This window comes from Cebus imitator, unplaced genomic scaffold (assembly GCF_001604975.1).
Source record: "Cebus imitator isolate Cc_AM_T3 unplaced genomic scaffold, Cebus_imitator-1.0 Scaffold75, whole genome shotgun sequence".
Taxonomy (NCBI): Eukaryota; Metazoa; Chordata; class Mammalia; order Primates; family Cebidae; genus Cebus; species Cebus imitator.
Window position 1 is genome coordinate 4,443,960 of NW_016107390.1, and position 16,542 is coordinate 4,460,501.

General features: G+C 39.2%; 1 protein-coding gene and 1 pseudogene across 6 annotated transcripts in view; one reads left to right on the forward strand and one right to left on the reverse strand.

Annotated features, from left to right (window-relative positions):
- Window positions 1-16,542, reverse strand: part of SDCCAG8 (SHH signaling and ciliogenesis regulator SDCCAG8) — a 251,444-nt gene that overhangs the window by 222,824 nt on the left and 12,078 nt on the right. For 4 of the 6 annotated variants that reach the window (XM_017531944.2, XM_017531938.2, XM_017531937.2 and 1 more), the window contains exons 2-4: window positions 12,719-12,871; window positions 11,914-11,999; window positions 7,866-7,979 (exon numbers count right to left, since the gene is read on the reverse strand). In XM_017531944.2, coding sequence (XP_017387433.1) covers window positions 7,866-7,979; window positions 11,914-11,999; window positions 12,719-12,871 — 353 coding nt within the window. Of the gene's footprint in view, window positions 1-7,865; window positions 7,980-11,913; window positions 12,000-12,718; window positions 12,885-16,542 lie in introns of all 6 variants that reach the window. The other 2 variants (XM_037739835.1, XM_017531945.2) reach the window with 1 other exon arrangement.
- LOC108306858 lies at window positions 14,771-15,608 on the forward strand (annotated as a pseudogene).

The following is a 16,542-nucleotide window of genomic DNA, read 5'->3' on the forward strand; positions in this document are numbered from 1 at the left end:
CTATTAAGTGGCACCTCACTCTCCCGAAAAATATTTCAATAATATCAATACATCAATCATATAATACTTAACCTAATATTCATTACTAGTATAATCAAAAGCAACTGTGCAACATGTAAAAATTCTCAATTATTATTTTTTAAAAACCCAAAGCTATAATAAAAAGCTATAATTAAAAAAAATTGCAGACTTTCAATTTTCAATCTGGAATGTAATGAGCTTGGCATCTTTCCAACAGGAAAAATATTGAACAAACTGAAAATCAACAACTCTTCTTAGATCCAGCAGAGAACTGAAGTCATAGGAAAAACTGCTGCCCAAAAATTGAAGAGATGAGTGGACACTGAGACACACAATTTGCTGGAGGAAATCAGAAACCTCTGTATGAGTTAGAAAATCTAAACTGTAATTGATGACTTGCTGGAAGCTCAGGGTCAACAAGTTTGAGAGTTAAAAATTCCAGGCCAGGCGTGTTGCCTCATGCCTGTAATCCTAGCCTTTGGGAGGCTGGGGCGGGCGGATCACAAGGTCAGGAGTTCAAGACCAGCCTGGTCAATATGGTGAAACCCTGTCTCTACTAAAAATACAAAAATTAGCCAGACATGGTGGCGTGAACCTGTAGTCCCAGCTACTCAGGGGGCTGAGGCAAAAGAACCGCTTGAACCCAGGAGGCAGAGGTTCCAGTGAGCTGAGATTGTGCCACTGCACTCCAGCATGGGCAACAAAACTGGACTCCATCTCAAAAAAAAAAAACATTCCAGAAAGACCCAGTCATAGGAGGACTGCCCTGCCACCCCAGTTTTATCTCCAGCACACTACCAGGATTTCACAGTAAAAAGAGAAAAGTCCCCTTACATAACCTAAAGGAAGAAGAAAAGCAGCCACTTGGAAATATGCTCAGAACGTTGTGTTCTTTGTAACAGGCCTGACTCAAGGGAAACTATTTTAGCAGAGCCTAACTGACGGGAGTACTGCTGTCACCTAACTGACCTAAAGGAAGGTAAATATCCAACTCCAGCCCCCTCCAGCATTCCATGTGGGAGGACGTGGACTCCGGCTTCCTCTAGCTATCCTGTCTAACTTAAAGGGCAGGGGAGACTGAAAAGCACTTGTGAATGTCACAGCCCAAGGCGCAGGCTTACTAAAAGACTTAGATCTAGTCACAAGACTATTGAACACGTCCCTTTACTCCCACATCTAACTACCTAGGGCTCCTGTACACTAACAGAGAAATTCAACAGAAAGAACTACATATCTCAGATTATATTTAGGAAGAATTCACTAGGGTAACCCACAGACAAGAGAAGAGACAAAACCAGGACACTGAAGGAAATTATAGCCTCTGACATGTATAGTGACAGCAAACACAGCCTAACTTCTTTCCAGATAAACATAAAACCTCACGCGAAAGGCCTACTTATCTCAGTTCCTTTTATCCAATACTTTATGTCCAGCATTCACCAAACAATTACAAGACAGGCTAAAAGACTGAAACACAGTTTGGAAAGATTAAATAAGCATCAGAAGTAGTCTCAGATAAGGCAGAGATGTTAGAATTATCAGAACAGGAATTTAAAATAATTATAATTAAGGCTAGTGTGGTGGCTCATGCCTGTAATCCCAGCACTTTGGGAGGCCAAGGTGGGAGAATCATCTGAGGTCAGGAGTTTGAGACTAGTCTGACCAACATGGTGAAACCCCGTCTCTACTAAAAAAAAAAAAAAAAAAAAAAATTAAAAAAAAAAAAAAAAAAAAAAAAAAAAAAAAAAAAGCCAGGCATGGTGGTGCATGCCTGCAGTCCCAGCTACTCAGGAGGCTAAGGCAGGAGAATCACTTGAACCCAGGAGGTAGAAGTTGCAGTGAGTCGAGATTGTGCCACTGCACTCAAGCCTGGAAGACAGGGCAAGACTCTCTCTCAAAATAAATAAATTAATAAATACATACATACATACAAACAATAATTATGATTACTATACAAAGGTCTCTAATAGAAAAAGTAGACTAAATGCAACAACAGCAGGGTAATGTAAGCAGAGAGATGGAAACTCTATAAAGAAAATGAAAAGAAAATGCTCAAAATAAAAAGATATTAACAGACATAAAGAATGCCTTTGATAGGCTCATCAGTAGATTGGACATAGCTAAGGAATGAATTAATACACTTTAATAACTGTCAATAAAAATTTCCAAAAAAGAAAAGCAATAAAGAAAAAAACTGAAGACAGAAAAATTGTACAAGAACTTTGGTACAATTATAAATGATGTAATAAACAAATATAAATATGTAAATATGTATGTAACAGGAACACAAAAAAAAAGGAAAGAAAGGAACAGAGAAATATTTCCATCAATAATGACTGAAAAATTTGCTGAGTTAATGACAGGCACCAAACTACAGATTTAGGAAGCTCACAGAACGCTGAACAGGATAAATACCAAAACCAATACACTGAGGAATATCATATTCACACCGCAGAAAATCAAAGACAAAGAGAAAAATCTGAAAATAAGCCAGAGTAGGCAAACAAACAAAACCCAAAAATCAGGCCGGGCACGGTGGCTCATGCCTGTAATCTCAGCACTTTGGGAGGCCAAGGTGGGTGGATCACTTGAGATCAGAAGTTCAAGACCACCCTAGCCAACATGGTGAAACACTGTCTCTACTAAAAATACCAAAATTAGCCGGGCTTGGTGGCAGGGACCTGTAATCCTAACTACTCGGGAGGTTAAGGTATGAGAATTGCTTGAATCCAGGAGGCGGAGGTTGCAGCGAGTGAGATCTCCTCCAGCCTGTGCGATACAGCAAGACTCAGTCTCAAATTGGAAAAAACAAAAAAATCAAACAAACAAAAAAACCAAAACCTTACCTATAGAGAAGCAGGGATAAGAATTACCTGTTACTACTTTTTAGAAGGCACTCAAGCAGAAAGAGAATAAAATGAATGAAATATTTAAAGCGTTAAAAGAAAAAATAAATCCACCAACCTAGAATTCTGGATTCAGCAAGATTAACCTTCAAAAGACAAAGAAAAATATTTTCCTAAACAAACAAGAATTGAAGGAATTTATTGCTAGCAGATATGCCTTGCAAAAAATGTTAAAAAAGTTCTTCAGAAAGGAAGAAAGATGGTAACGTCAGAAACTGCCATCTACATAAAGGAAAAAAAAGAGCATTAGAGAAGGAATAAGTGGATATAAAATATTTTCTTATTGATTTATTTGACAGATGACACTTTGTGTTCAACATCATGATTGCAATAGTGTTGACAGTAATTGTAGTTTATGGATAACTAAATTAATGACAGAAATGTTATAAAGGATGAGAGAGGTCTTGGGAATTCTGTTAAAAGGAATTTATACAATTCAAAAAGTGGCATAGGGTTACTTGAAAGTAAACTTAGGTTAGTTACAGATGTGTATTGCAAACTCTAAGGCAACCAGTAAAGAAAAAAAAAAAAAAAAGAAGAAGTACAATTGATCAACTGTTATGCTAAGACAGGAGAAAAATGCAATCATACAAAAATTAGCTGGCTGTGGCAGCTCACGCCTGCAGTCCCAGCTACTAGGGAGGCTGAGGCACGAGAACTGATTGAACCCAGGGAGCAGAGGTTGCAGTGAGCCAAGATGGCATCACTGTACTCCAGCCTACAGGACTGAGAAAGCCCCTGTCTCCAAAAATAAAAAATACAATGCAATCATAGAAAATGCTCAGTCAAAGCCACAGAAGGGACAGGTGCAGAGGCTCACACCTGGTAAGCCCAGCATTTTGGAAGGCTAAGGTGGGAAGATCACTTGAGGCCAGGAGTTCAACACCAGCATGGGTAACATAGTGAGCCCTCATCTTTGCAAAAAAAAAAAAAAAAAAAATCACAAATATTAGCCAGGCATAGTGGTGTATGTCTGTAGTATAGTCCTAGCTACTCAGTGAAGGAGGAGGTGGGAAGACTGCTTGAGCCCAGGAGTTCTAGGCTATAGTAAGCTTTGATTATGTCACTGCCTAGGTAACAGGGCAAGACTCTATCTCACAAAAAAAAAAAAAAAAAGCTAGAGAAGGCAGCAAGAGTGGAATTTTTTTTAAAGAAACAAAAATAAAGACAATGAAAATAATAGTAACAAATATGTTAGATATTGATCCAATTATAATAATAATCTCTTTAAATGTGATGGTCTGAATATACCAACTAAAAGATAGAGACTGTCAGAGTGGTTAAAAAAAGAACAACAACAAGCTATATGTTGTCTATAAGAAGCCTACAATAGCCAGGCCAGGTGGCTTACATCTGTAATTCCAGTTACTTCATGGTGGGAGGAACCCTTGAGCATAGGAGTTCAAGACCAGCCTAAGCAACATAGTAAGACCCCCATCTCTAAACAACAACAACAACAAAAAACTCAGAACAAAAAAGAAGCCAACTATAAATACAAAGACACAGATAGATTAAAAATAAATGAATAGTGGCTCACGCTTGGTGGCTCCCGCCTGTAATCGCAGCACTTTGGGAGGCTGAGACGGGTGGATCACGAGGTCAGGAGTTCAAGACCAGCCTGGTCATCATAGTGAAACCCTGTCTCTACTAAAAATACAAAAATTAGCCGGTGTGGTGGCATGCACCTGTAATCCCAGCTACTCAGGAGGCCGAGGCAGGAGAATCACCTGAACCCAGGAGGCAGAGGTTGCAGTGAGTGGAGACCACCACTGCACTCTAGCCTGGGTGACAGAGCGAGACTCTGTCTCAATGAATAAATAAATAAATGAAGAAAGACATGTCATGTTAACACTAATCAACAGAAAGCTGGAGTAGCCATATTAATTTTAGACAAAGCAGATTTCAAAGCAATAAAAATGATCAGGGATAAAGAGGTACATGACATAACGATAAAGAGGTCAATTCATCAAGAAGATGTAATAAGTCTTAATGTATATGTGCCTAACAAAAGGGCATCAAAATGTATAAGGTAAAGGAAAATAGATGAAGCTACTATTACAGTGGGAAATGTCAATATCTTCTGTCAGAAATTATAAAAATCAGAAAGGACACAATTGAAATGTACAGCAGCATCAACCAAGTGGATCTAATTGACATTTATAGACTGCTTTATTCAAGAACAGCAGTACATACATTTTCTTCAAGTTCACCCAGAACATTCACCAAGATAGACCACATTGTACAAGCCTTAAGAAATGTAAAAGAACAGGAAAGTATGCTGTCAGACAACAATGGAATTAAACTAGAAATCAATAACAGAATGACAGCTGGGAAACTCCCCAAATACTTGATGATTACACAACACCCTTCTAAATGACACATGAATCAAAGAGGTATCAAGAGAAATTTAGAAATATTTTCAACTAAGTAAAAATTAAAATATAACTTATAAAAAGCTATATATTTATTAAAAGGATGCAGTAAATGGAGTGCAAAAAAATCAGAAACGAAGAAAAATTTCAAATAAATAATCTAAGATTCTACCTTAGAAGTTGGAAAACCAATAGCAAATTAATTCTAGAGCAAGCAGAAAATATATATAACAAAAATTAGAGTGAAAATCAATGAAATTAAAAATAGAAAATCAATAGAGAAAAACAAAATCAAAAATTGGGTCTTTGAAAAGATGAGTAAAATTGATGACTCTATATAGATTAGCTAAGAAAAAAAGAGAAGATACTAAGTAGATTCCATCGTATAGTAAGATCAGAAGTGAAAATGGGGCCATCACTACTGATCTCATGAACATTAAAAGGATAATGAAGAAATGTTTAAAAAACAGGGTAACAAAGAAATACTATGAACAACTCTATGATCATGAATTTAGTCACCTAGATGAAACGAACCAATTCTTTGAAAGACACAATCCATGAAAACTCACAAAGGGAAGAACAGATAATTTGAATAAACCTATATTTATCAAGAAAAGTAAATCAATGTTAGAAACCTTTCAAAACAGAAAGCACCAGAACCAGATAAGTTCAGTGGTGAATTGTACCAAATACTTAAGAAAGAAATTATACCAATTGTCTACAGTATCTTTCATGAAATGCAAGAGGAAGTATTTCCTAACTCATTTTATGAGGCCAGAATTAACCTAATACCCAAACCAAGTGAAAACATTACAGAAGTGGAAAATTACAGGTCAATATCGCTAATGAACAGAGATGCAAAAATCCTCAACAAAATACTGGCAAATCAAATCCAACAATGTAAAAAAGAATTATATACCAGGATAAAGTAAGATTTATTCTAACTATACAACATTGGTTTGACATTTGAGCATCAGTTAATGTAATCCATCACATCAACAATGTAGAAGAAAAATCATAATTAAACAGTAGACGTAGAAAAAGCATTTGACAAAATGCAGCAGCCATCTATGATAAACACAGATGGTCCCTGACTTCCAATGGTTTGACAAACGATATTTTTGACTTTATTATGCTGCAAAAGCAATATGCATTCAGTAGAAACCATAATTCAAGTTTCAAGTTTTGATCTTTTCCCAAGCTAGCAATATGCAGTGTAATATTCTCTCATGCTGCTGGGCAGCAGTGGCAGTGAGCTATAGCTCCCATTTAGCCATGCAAACACAGAGGTAAACAACCAATATTCTATAGTATACTAAATGTATTTTCAACTTACAATGAGTTTATCAGGACGCAATCCCATTGTAAGTTAAGGAGCATCTGTACTCTCGGTAACTAGGAATAGAGGGAAACATTCTCAACTTGATAAAGAACATCTACAAATAACCCACAGCTAACATACTTTACGGCAAGAAAGTAAGTTTCCCACCAAGATCAGGAACAAGGCAAAGATGGCTCCTCTCACAACCATTCAACATCATTCCAAAAGTCTTACTTAGCTAATGCAATAAGACAATTAAAAAAACAAAATCTGGCCGGGCACATTTGCAAAAGTCTGTAATCTCAACACCTTGGGAGGCCCAGGCAGGAGGACTGTTTGAGGCCAGGAGTTCAAGACCAGCCTGGGAAACATAATGAGACCTTAACTCTACAAAAAAATAATAATAATAAAGAAATAGCCGAGCTCAGTGGTGTGCACCTGTGGTCCCAGCTGCTAGGGAGGCTGGGGTAGGGGGATTGTTTGAGCCCAGGATGTCAACGCTACAGTGAGCCATGATCATGCCACTGCATTCCAGCCTGTAAAACAGAGTAAGACCCTATCTCTATTAAAGATTAACTTGTTGGAAACAGATGCTCTGTGCCACAAAGAAAAATCAGCACTGAGACAAAGGACCTCTCAGCAAGACAAGCTTTACTTCCGGCAGAAAGGGTGCTTGAAGGACATTAATGACATTAGTAAACTGCACACAGTTGAGCGTATAACCTTCTAGTGTCACAAGCTATATGTGATGCATTTGGTTTCTTGATCATTACTATCAGTTCCCTATGAACCATTCTTATTCAAAGTCAAAGGAAGAGCCCTAATACTGACAGTGGAGAAGATTTGGTCTACTAGTTTGGAATCCCTGATTGTTGTACCACTGCTCCAATAGGTTGACAAATGTGGGAGAATGATTGGTATTTGCATTCCAAAGCATTTGCCATTTGCTGGGCTACAGCCAATGGGGTAGGAAGAAAAAATTCTGAAATATGAGAGCATATCATGAAATCATTAGACATACTAGTGAACTACTGGGAAATCAAGCAGTCAGAAATGGTACAATCAAGAGTATCATTCCTAAGTCTGACAAGCTCTTGTAACACATCAGTATCTCAATCATGTAAGAATAACAATGGTCAATGTATTGCTACAAACATGAAGATTAATAGTAGCAAATTTTTATACCATGTATAATTAATATAAGCTTTAATTTATTTAGTTTTAAATTCTTAATGAGAAGCTTACCTTGCAGAACTTAACTTCCGCCTCTAAATGATGAATATATTGAGACTGGTCATTAATGATAGGAATAAGGTTGGACATAGTAGGCATAATGGTTTCCTCATGTTCTGATGACCCCTATGGCAAAATAAACAAACAATTTTTAAAAAGCCAAATTAAGCATGTTTGGATTTAGCAAAGAATCGGTTGTTACCTTCTTCTTACTCAATTTTGCACTGATGTGATATAAACATAGAATCAATCACAATGTAGCTTATAATATTGATATAGCTTGGATGTTTAGCCCCCACAAACCTCATGTTGAAATGTAGCCCCCCACAACATTGGAGGAGGTGCCTGGTGGGAGGTGTTTAGGTCATGATGAATGAATGAATGAATACCTTGTTGCTGGTGCTATCCTCATGATAATGAGTTCCTGTTCTGAGTTTTGGTGAGATCTAATGTGGCACCTCTCTCCACTTCTTGCTCCTGGCTTTCACCACATGAAATGCCTGCTCCGCTTCACCTTCCACCATGACTGAAAGTTTCCTGAGACCCTCCCCAGAATGTGATGCCAGTACCACACTTCCTATACAGCCTGCAGAATGATGAGCTGACTAAACCTCTTTTTTAAATAAATTACCCAGCCTCAGGTATTTATTTATAGCAACATGAAAATGGACTAATACAAATACTTGCTTCTCTAGCCTATAAATTCCACAAATACACAAGATTCGTGGATGTGAATATCATCTTTTTTTAAAGATGCATGGTGAAAGTGGTTATAAAAAACACACAGAGTGAATGGAAAAATGCTGGGGTAGTAGTAGTATAACTGGCTTGGAATGAACTGAGTATTTTAACAAACTGGAAAAGTGACATTCCATTCAGTAACACCGAGATACAAGGGACAACGCTCTCCAAGAAACTGCCATGGAAGAGGATTTGCTAGCTAAAACTGCAGCAGCTCCCTGAAGGAGAGATTCTTTAAGAGGTGTCTGATGCCAAGCCTGTGTCAATGAGATAAAATTCCATCTCAAAAAGGAAACATTAGCAAATTGTAGTTTTTGATTTTTGACTCTAGTATTGAACACAATTCAAGTGTATGCTGTTCTGGAGCATAGAACATCTAAGAGTAGAGCCCTAAAGTAGAGATACACTGCACTGAGGGGTCCAACGAAGAGATTTCAAAAAGAAACACTAATGCTGCTTTAGCTCTGTAGCATTCCTGGAACTGACTGTTAACGTATATCTTTCTTACCTTATCGTAAAATGACTGTGACATAGTTTGTAAAATCATATACCAATCACATGACTTTTTTTTAAGGATAAGGAAATCAGGAAAAGGGAAAAGAAGGGTCGACCAGTTAAACAAACCCAGAGGTAAGCTTGAAATGGGACACCATGTCTGTTTCTCAGCCATTCTCTTTCTCAGCACAGCAGAAACTTTAAATGATAATCGGGTACCAGCTATCACGGCAGAATAAAATAGAACAGAGCTTTACTTTTTGGTATATTTAAGAAATTTAAAAACGGAAATAACTCTAATTAAATGAATTGTCAGTCATGAGTAGAAATCAAACAATTATAATCACCCTACATTAATAGAAATAGGTTCAGAGGTAGGCAAATATAAATTACTACGGTGACATGGTAAAAAGCCCCATAAAACTGCATACCTCAACAATACCTCAGCTTTCTGTTGAAACTGCTCTCTATAACCCAAATGTGAATAAGTAATTAAGGACTATAATCACCACCCTACCCAGACAATGTGCAAACAAATGCTAATCTTGACTTTTGTGAACCACTTAAGTAACAACCAGAATGTCAAAAAGTCCCCTGGCCCTTGGAATGTCCGGAGCCCCTCACCCTATCTTCGCCCAGGAATCCACTGGAATGTCCAGAACCCCCTCACCCTCATCTCCGCCCAGGAGGTGATTTACAGAATCCACTAGCCCTCAGAACGTCTGAAGCCTCACCCCCACCCCTGCCCCTCACCCTCACTCCCGAGGTGGTTTACGGGTATAAAAGGTCTTGACACCCTCCTTTCGGGGCGACGGGTTGGAGAGACACGAGTCCTCTGTGGCCGCCAGCAATAAAGACCCTGCAGTTTGGCATACTTTTGTCTTGGTGTTGGCTTTCTATGCTCAAGCCAGTACAACAGTACTATGAGTAAACAGGAGGAAGTCAATGTGAAAAACAAAAAGCTCAAGCTAAAACTGTATGAAATATGTTCACATGAAATCATTTGTGTATGCTTTGAAGGGGTTTAGTTTGGATATCTGCATTTTAAGATAATAAGTAATACGTTTTTTTCCCATCTCAACAGTGCCTCAGTTTTACTCTCAATATATCAGCATATTTCTAATATGTTATAGTGGCTACAAAAGTGCATTCTAAGGGTACAATCTTAAAAAGCTATTACTATTATGGTTTATAATTATTACGTGTAGACTGCACACATTTAGAGTCTAAGTTCCATTCTTTTACATAGCTCTATATAAATAGACTTGTGTATTTTAAAGTGTACTTTATATGCACTAAGCTCATTCTATTAATGAAGGTCTTCCTGCCTCTCTGGATTCAATAAGCCCCATAGTATCACTGCTCAGATTTTAAAAAGCTAATGAGCATGTCTGAGCATTTGACAGATAAAGCAACTTCATCTAGTAGACTTAAAAGCATTCCACCAGTTGTGTGCTTAAGAGCATCTTAGAAACCAGATGTCAACAGTAATAAATTCATTAAATAATGTTTTATTAAAATCATAATCTATATCTATAAATATTGAATATGCATATGAGGTACATTTCTCTAAAGTGGGAATTAAGCTTAAAAGTATGTGTCAGCCTGGAATGAAGTGTTAATACGGGAGTGAAATTCTGACATTTCAGTGAAGAAATGAAGGTGACATGTCTCCATACTTTTGAGCTTATAGGCATTGTATTCAACCATAAAACACATTGAAAATGCAAGGTGTGGCTGGGCGCCATGGCTCACACCTGTAATCCCAGCACTTTGGGAGGCTGAGGTGGGTGGATTACCTAAGTCAGGAGTTCAAGACCAGCCTAGCCAATATGGTGAAACGCTGTCTCTATTAAAAATACAAAAAATTAGCCTCATGTGGTAGTGCATGCCTGTAATCCCAGCTACTAGGGAGGCTGAGGCAGGAGAATTGCTTGAACCTGGGAGGCAGAGGTTGTAGTGAGCTGAGATCATGCCACAGCACTCCAGCCTGAGCAACAGGGTGAGACTCCATCTCAAAGAAATAATTAAAAATAAAATGTATTATTTTGAAATTTGAAAATTAAAAAAAATATTACAACAGAGAGCTACAATTAAAATTAAGTAACTTCTAAAAATGATCGAAGATAGACATGACCCTCTAAAACAGAAATCACTAAAACCATTACTTTACCTTTTACATATATTCTCCTTAAACTTACATAATTTATATTAATTTATTACATATTATATATTTATATTACATATTTTGCCAACAGTTGCAAAATAAATTCTTCAAACTATTCCCTTGCTCCCATTTTCCAAGTAAATGATAAATTTAAAATATCAAGATTTGCTCTGCCATGGAAATCTATTTTTTCAGCCAAAATAATCAGAGGGAAGAGAATTACTTTTAATGTTTTTCACTATTAGCATGCCCTGATTAAATTTTTTCTGCAACATGTACTACAAAATGACACAGTACGGCAAAACAAAGGAATGCTGGCCGGGCGCGGTGGCTCACGCCTGTAATCCCAGCACTTTGGGAGGCCAAGGCGTGTGGATAACCTGAGGTGGGGAGTTTCAGATGAGCCTGACCAACATGGAGAAACCCTGTCTCTACTAAAAATACAAAACATTAGCCGGGTGTGGTGGCATGTGCCTGTAATTCCAGCTACTCAGGAGGCTGAGATGGGAGTAGCGCTTGAACCCCGGAGGCAGAGGTTGCGGTGAGCCAAGATCACGCCATTGCACTCCAGTCTGGGCAACAAGAGCAAAATTCCATCTCAAAAACAAACAAACAAACAAAGGAATCCTTTGTCAAGTTGGAAAAGTTGATACTTACCAAAGGGGACATTTTTCTTCTTCTTGACGGAGACACTTCACTTTCCTTATCTGCTTGTTGGCGCAACAAATCTTTGAGCTGATTAACTATAAAGCAAAAGCAGGGGGTTTATTAATCTTATTTGAGATGCATGGTTTGTTACCACCCATCCACCCTTCGAACTAATAAAAATTGCTGAAATATATATTACGCATCAAGAACTCTGCTATCAACTGGGGATACAAAGACCAACATGAAAAAAAAAGAATTTCTACCCCCTAAGAGCTAAGACTCTAGCAAGCCAGAGAGAGACACTAATAGATATACAATAAGTTTGTATGTAGACCTAGAGCTATGCACAGTGCTACAAGAAGAGGAAGCACCTAACTGTGCTTGTTTTCACAGAGGAGACAACACTGCAAGGATGAGCAGGAAGGAGTTCACCAAGCAGAAAAGGATGAGAACAATTCCAGTCAGAAGGCACTGCACATGTCAAAGCATAAAAGCACAGCGAGGAGGTTATTATAACTAGAACATGAGTTGTGAGACGGATGGTTAGCATGAGAAGTATACCAAGATGAGCTGAAAAGGCAGGTTGGAGCTATCTTAGGAAAACACTGTTATTTTATAACTAGAATTTTGGACTTTAGCCTATAGGCATTGGGAAGTCAAAGGAAAAAAGATTAAGCAAGAGAATTAAATTATCTGATTTGTGTTTTGGAATAACATCATAGCAGCAGAACGAAGAATGAATGGAGTTATTATTTCGCACAGTTTCAAAAATTCACTATGCATCATTCAGGCTAGGACTGACATTCATACTCACCAGCATGGCTCTGCTGCAATTCGAGCCAAGCTGTCCTGGCATCCTCATTTCCTGCACTGGTGCTAAAAGAAAAATGTGGTGCATCTTCTCCAATAGTGACATCACCTTCTCTCAGGGCACATTTCAGTTGGTGAATGCTTCGACTGGCACGTTCTGCAATAACAACCTGATGAAAGTTAGGACCAGTGAAATCTGGGTGACCAAAAGGACACCTGCTCGAGAAGGCAGTTTTTAAAGGTGAAATCATTATTTCTGGTGCTTTCTGGAAAAAAGCAGAGTTCTGTTTCTAGCTTGTTAAGGGATGTGCCAGGGAAGGTGAGAGAAGATTAAGTTCATGGTTTAGAGGTAGGAGTTGATGATCTCTAAGTGGCTACTACTGTGGCAGTTGACATTCACTAGCATCAACAGCAAGGAGGATTAAATGACAGAACTCTTCCCGCCAGCTCCCACTAAACAATAACTTGGTAACGGAAGTGCTCTCCTTCCCATCATGCCTGACTTTTCCACCACACCAGGAGACACAGGGGGATGGAAGAGCAGTGGTGAGGTGGGAAGAGTCAGCAAGAGGGACTGCGTCACACTAAGGTCCAACCTAGGGAAGCCTCATTGTCCCTGGGGACAGGAAATCCCTCCCCCACCAAGAGACATCCACCTGTCTGGCCTAGTTTTGATCAAAATTTGCACAGCTGAAGGGCGTATAGTGGCAGCCCCATGTAGCACAGCTCTTCCCATATACTGCCAGCTAATCACACCTCATAGATTCTTGGTTAGTGCAACTGACTATGCCTAGAACACACACAAACTATCTAAAGTGAAGTATTTTAAGGTATATTACTGTGATAGTTCATCTCTAAAAATAGCTCCAAGGAACCCAGCCTCATTCCCTTGTTCTCTTCTAATCTGAAACTGACTGGGCCTGTAACCTACATTAACCAATAGAATGCAATAAAAGTTACACCATGTCAGACCCAAGCCTCTTCTTTAAAAGCACTGGCAGCTTTTGCTTCCTCTTATAATGCTTGCTTTTGGGAACCCTAAGACACTATGTAAGATGTCCGGCTACCCTGCTGGAGAGACCTATGAAAAGGATATGTGGAGAGGAGAGAGAGGCCCTGAGACCACAAGACAAAAGAAAAGCCTCTCGCCTCACTCCACCCCTGTGCCCTGACCCTGACAGCCCAGTCCTCCAGAGGACTCCAGCACCAGAGGCCCTCTAACAGCAATGGCATGAAAGAGACCTGATTCATTACCAGTCATGTAAGAAAATACATGTATAGGCGGGCGCGGTGGCTCACGTCTGTAATCTCAACACTTGGGGAGGCCAAAGCAGGTGGATCACAAGGTCAGGAGTTTGAGACCAGCCTGGCCAACATGGTGAAACCCCCTCTCTACTAAAAATACAAAAATTAGTCGGGCATGGTGGCAGGTGCCTGTAATCCCTGCTACTTGGGAGACTGAGGCAGGAGAATCACTTGAACCCAGGAGGTGGAGGTTGCAGTGGGCCAAGATCGTGCCATTGTACTCTAGCCTGGGCAACAGAGCAAGACTCTGTCTTAAAAAAAAAAAATTATAAACATATATTCTAAAGGACCTTGAAAACAGTTCCCATTTTCTCCAGATGCATTGATTTCAAAGTTTGGAACAGAAACAAAAATAATGTTAGTACTTAATTAAAAAAAAAACTCTATGTTACACAATACGGTTTCTTTACTTACAGCAACTGATTTTCTACTTTGATTAAAGAAAACACCTATTTCAGGTCAGGGTTCAACAGTGAAATTCCATTACTCAACTACACAAGAGACATGGCTAATTCATCACTATATTTTTCTCCATACCAATCCTATGTCCACACAGATCTTTCTTTGAAATGAATTTGGTGCTGATTACTAATGAAGACTGGCCTTCTCTGACTCATCATGAGTTTTAGAAAGTTCAGATAAGACGCATTCCTGTTTCTGGAAGTACATGAAACTGTGATAGTTTTACAATAACTTAGTATTAGAGTAGAAAAGAGATTTGGTAATAGAAAAGGAAAATCAAAGTGTTACATGATAAGCAACTCAGTTCACGGAGCTTTAGATTTATGCCCTAAAATCCACGAATAAAGCATTTACCTTTATTGAACCATTAGAAAGGAAAGAGACAGTTTGACTAACAAAAAAATGTATTCCACGTAAAAGTGTTGCGCCACTGGTGATTAGGGAAAAAAATAGGAGTGTGGCGTGACCATGGGGAAGCAAAAGAAAATGAGGAAGTATGCGCCCAGGAAGCGAATGCTTAGTCTCAGAGATCAGAGGCTTAAAGAAAAGCATAGATTAAAACCTAAAAATAAAGAAAAGAAGGATCCCAGCACATTAAAGGAAACTGAAGTTCCCCAACACCCTTCTTGCTTATTTTTCCAATATAATATACAGCTGGGCCCACTTTACCATGTCCTAGTTGATACCAGCTTTATCAACTTTTCCATAAAAGCCAAACTGGACTAATATAGTCAATGATGGACTATCTGTATGCCAAGTGTATCCCTTGTATAACTGATTGTGTAATGGCTGAAATTGGGAAATCGGGGCAGAAGTACTGAGTGGCTCTAAGGATGGCCAAGGATCCAAGATTTGAAAGGAACCTATGCAGATGACTGCTTAATGCAGAGGGTAACTCAGCATAAGTGTTACATTGTGGTCACAGTTGACTGGGACCTTAAAAGAAGAACCCATAAGATCCCTGGAGTTCCTATCAAGTACATTTCAAACTATAGATATAATACTTTGCCAGATGATTACAGAGCCCCTTGATTCTTTTGTTTGTTTATTTATTTATTTATTTACGAGACAGAGTCTCACTCTGTAGCTCAGGTTGGAGTGCAGTGGCATAATCTGGGCTCACTGCAACCTCCACCTCCTGGGTTCAAGCGATTCTCCTGCCTCAGCCTCCCAAGTAGCTGGGACTACAGGCATGTGCCACCACATCTGACTAATCTTTTGTATTTTTAGGTAGAGACACGGTTTCACTGTGTCAGCCAGGCTGGTCTTAATCTCCTGACCTTGTGATCCGCCAGCCTTGGCCTCCCAAAGTGCTGGGATGATAGGCGTGAGTCACCACTCCTGGCCAGAGCCCCTCAATTCTAATTCTTACAAGACACAGTTCCTCTGCCTTTCTTCGACCAGCTTTCTCTTGTTGACAGTTCATTACAAAGGCAACAGCATGAATTGTTATTCTGTTGACCCGTTTGCTCTATTACAAGCTGAGGATGCTTAAATATGCTTTTTTTTTTTTTCCCAAGACGAAGTTTCGCTCTTGTTCTCTTGTTGCCCAGGCTGGAGTGCAGTGTTGTGGGCTCAGCTCATTGTGGCCTCTGCCTCCCAAGTTCAGGTGGTTCTCCTGCCTCAGCCTCCCAAGTGGCTGGAATTGCAGACACATGCTACTGCGTCCAGCTAATTTTTATTTTTGTGTTTTTAGTACAGAAAAATATGCCTTGGCATCCTAAAGTGCTGGGATTGCAGGCATTAGCCACCATGCCTGGCCTGCTCACTTTTTGATGCTATTTTGAAATTGATATTTTGTCTCATAAAAATTTTAGGCCAGGTGGCTCACACCTGTGTTCTCGGAACTTTGGGAAGCTGAGGTGGATGGATCACCTGAGGCCAGGAGTTTGAGACCAGCCTGGACAACATGACAAAACCCCATCTCTACTAAAAACACAAAAAAGGTTGGCCAGTGTGGTGTCACGTGCCTGTGGTCCCGGATGCAGGGGAGGCTGAGGCAGGAGAGTCGCTTAAACCTGGGAGGGCAGAGGTTGCTTGAGCTGAGATTGTGCCATTGCA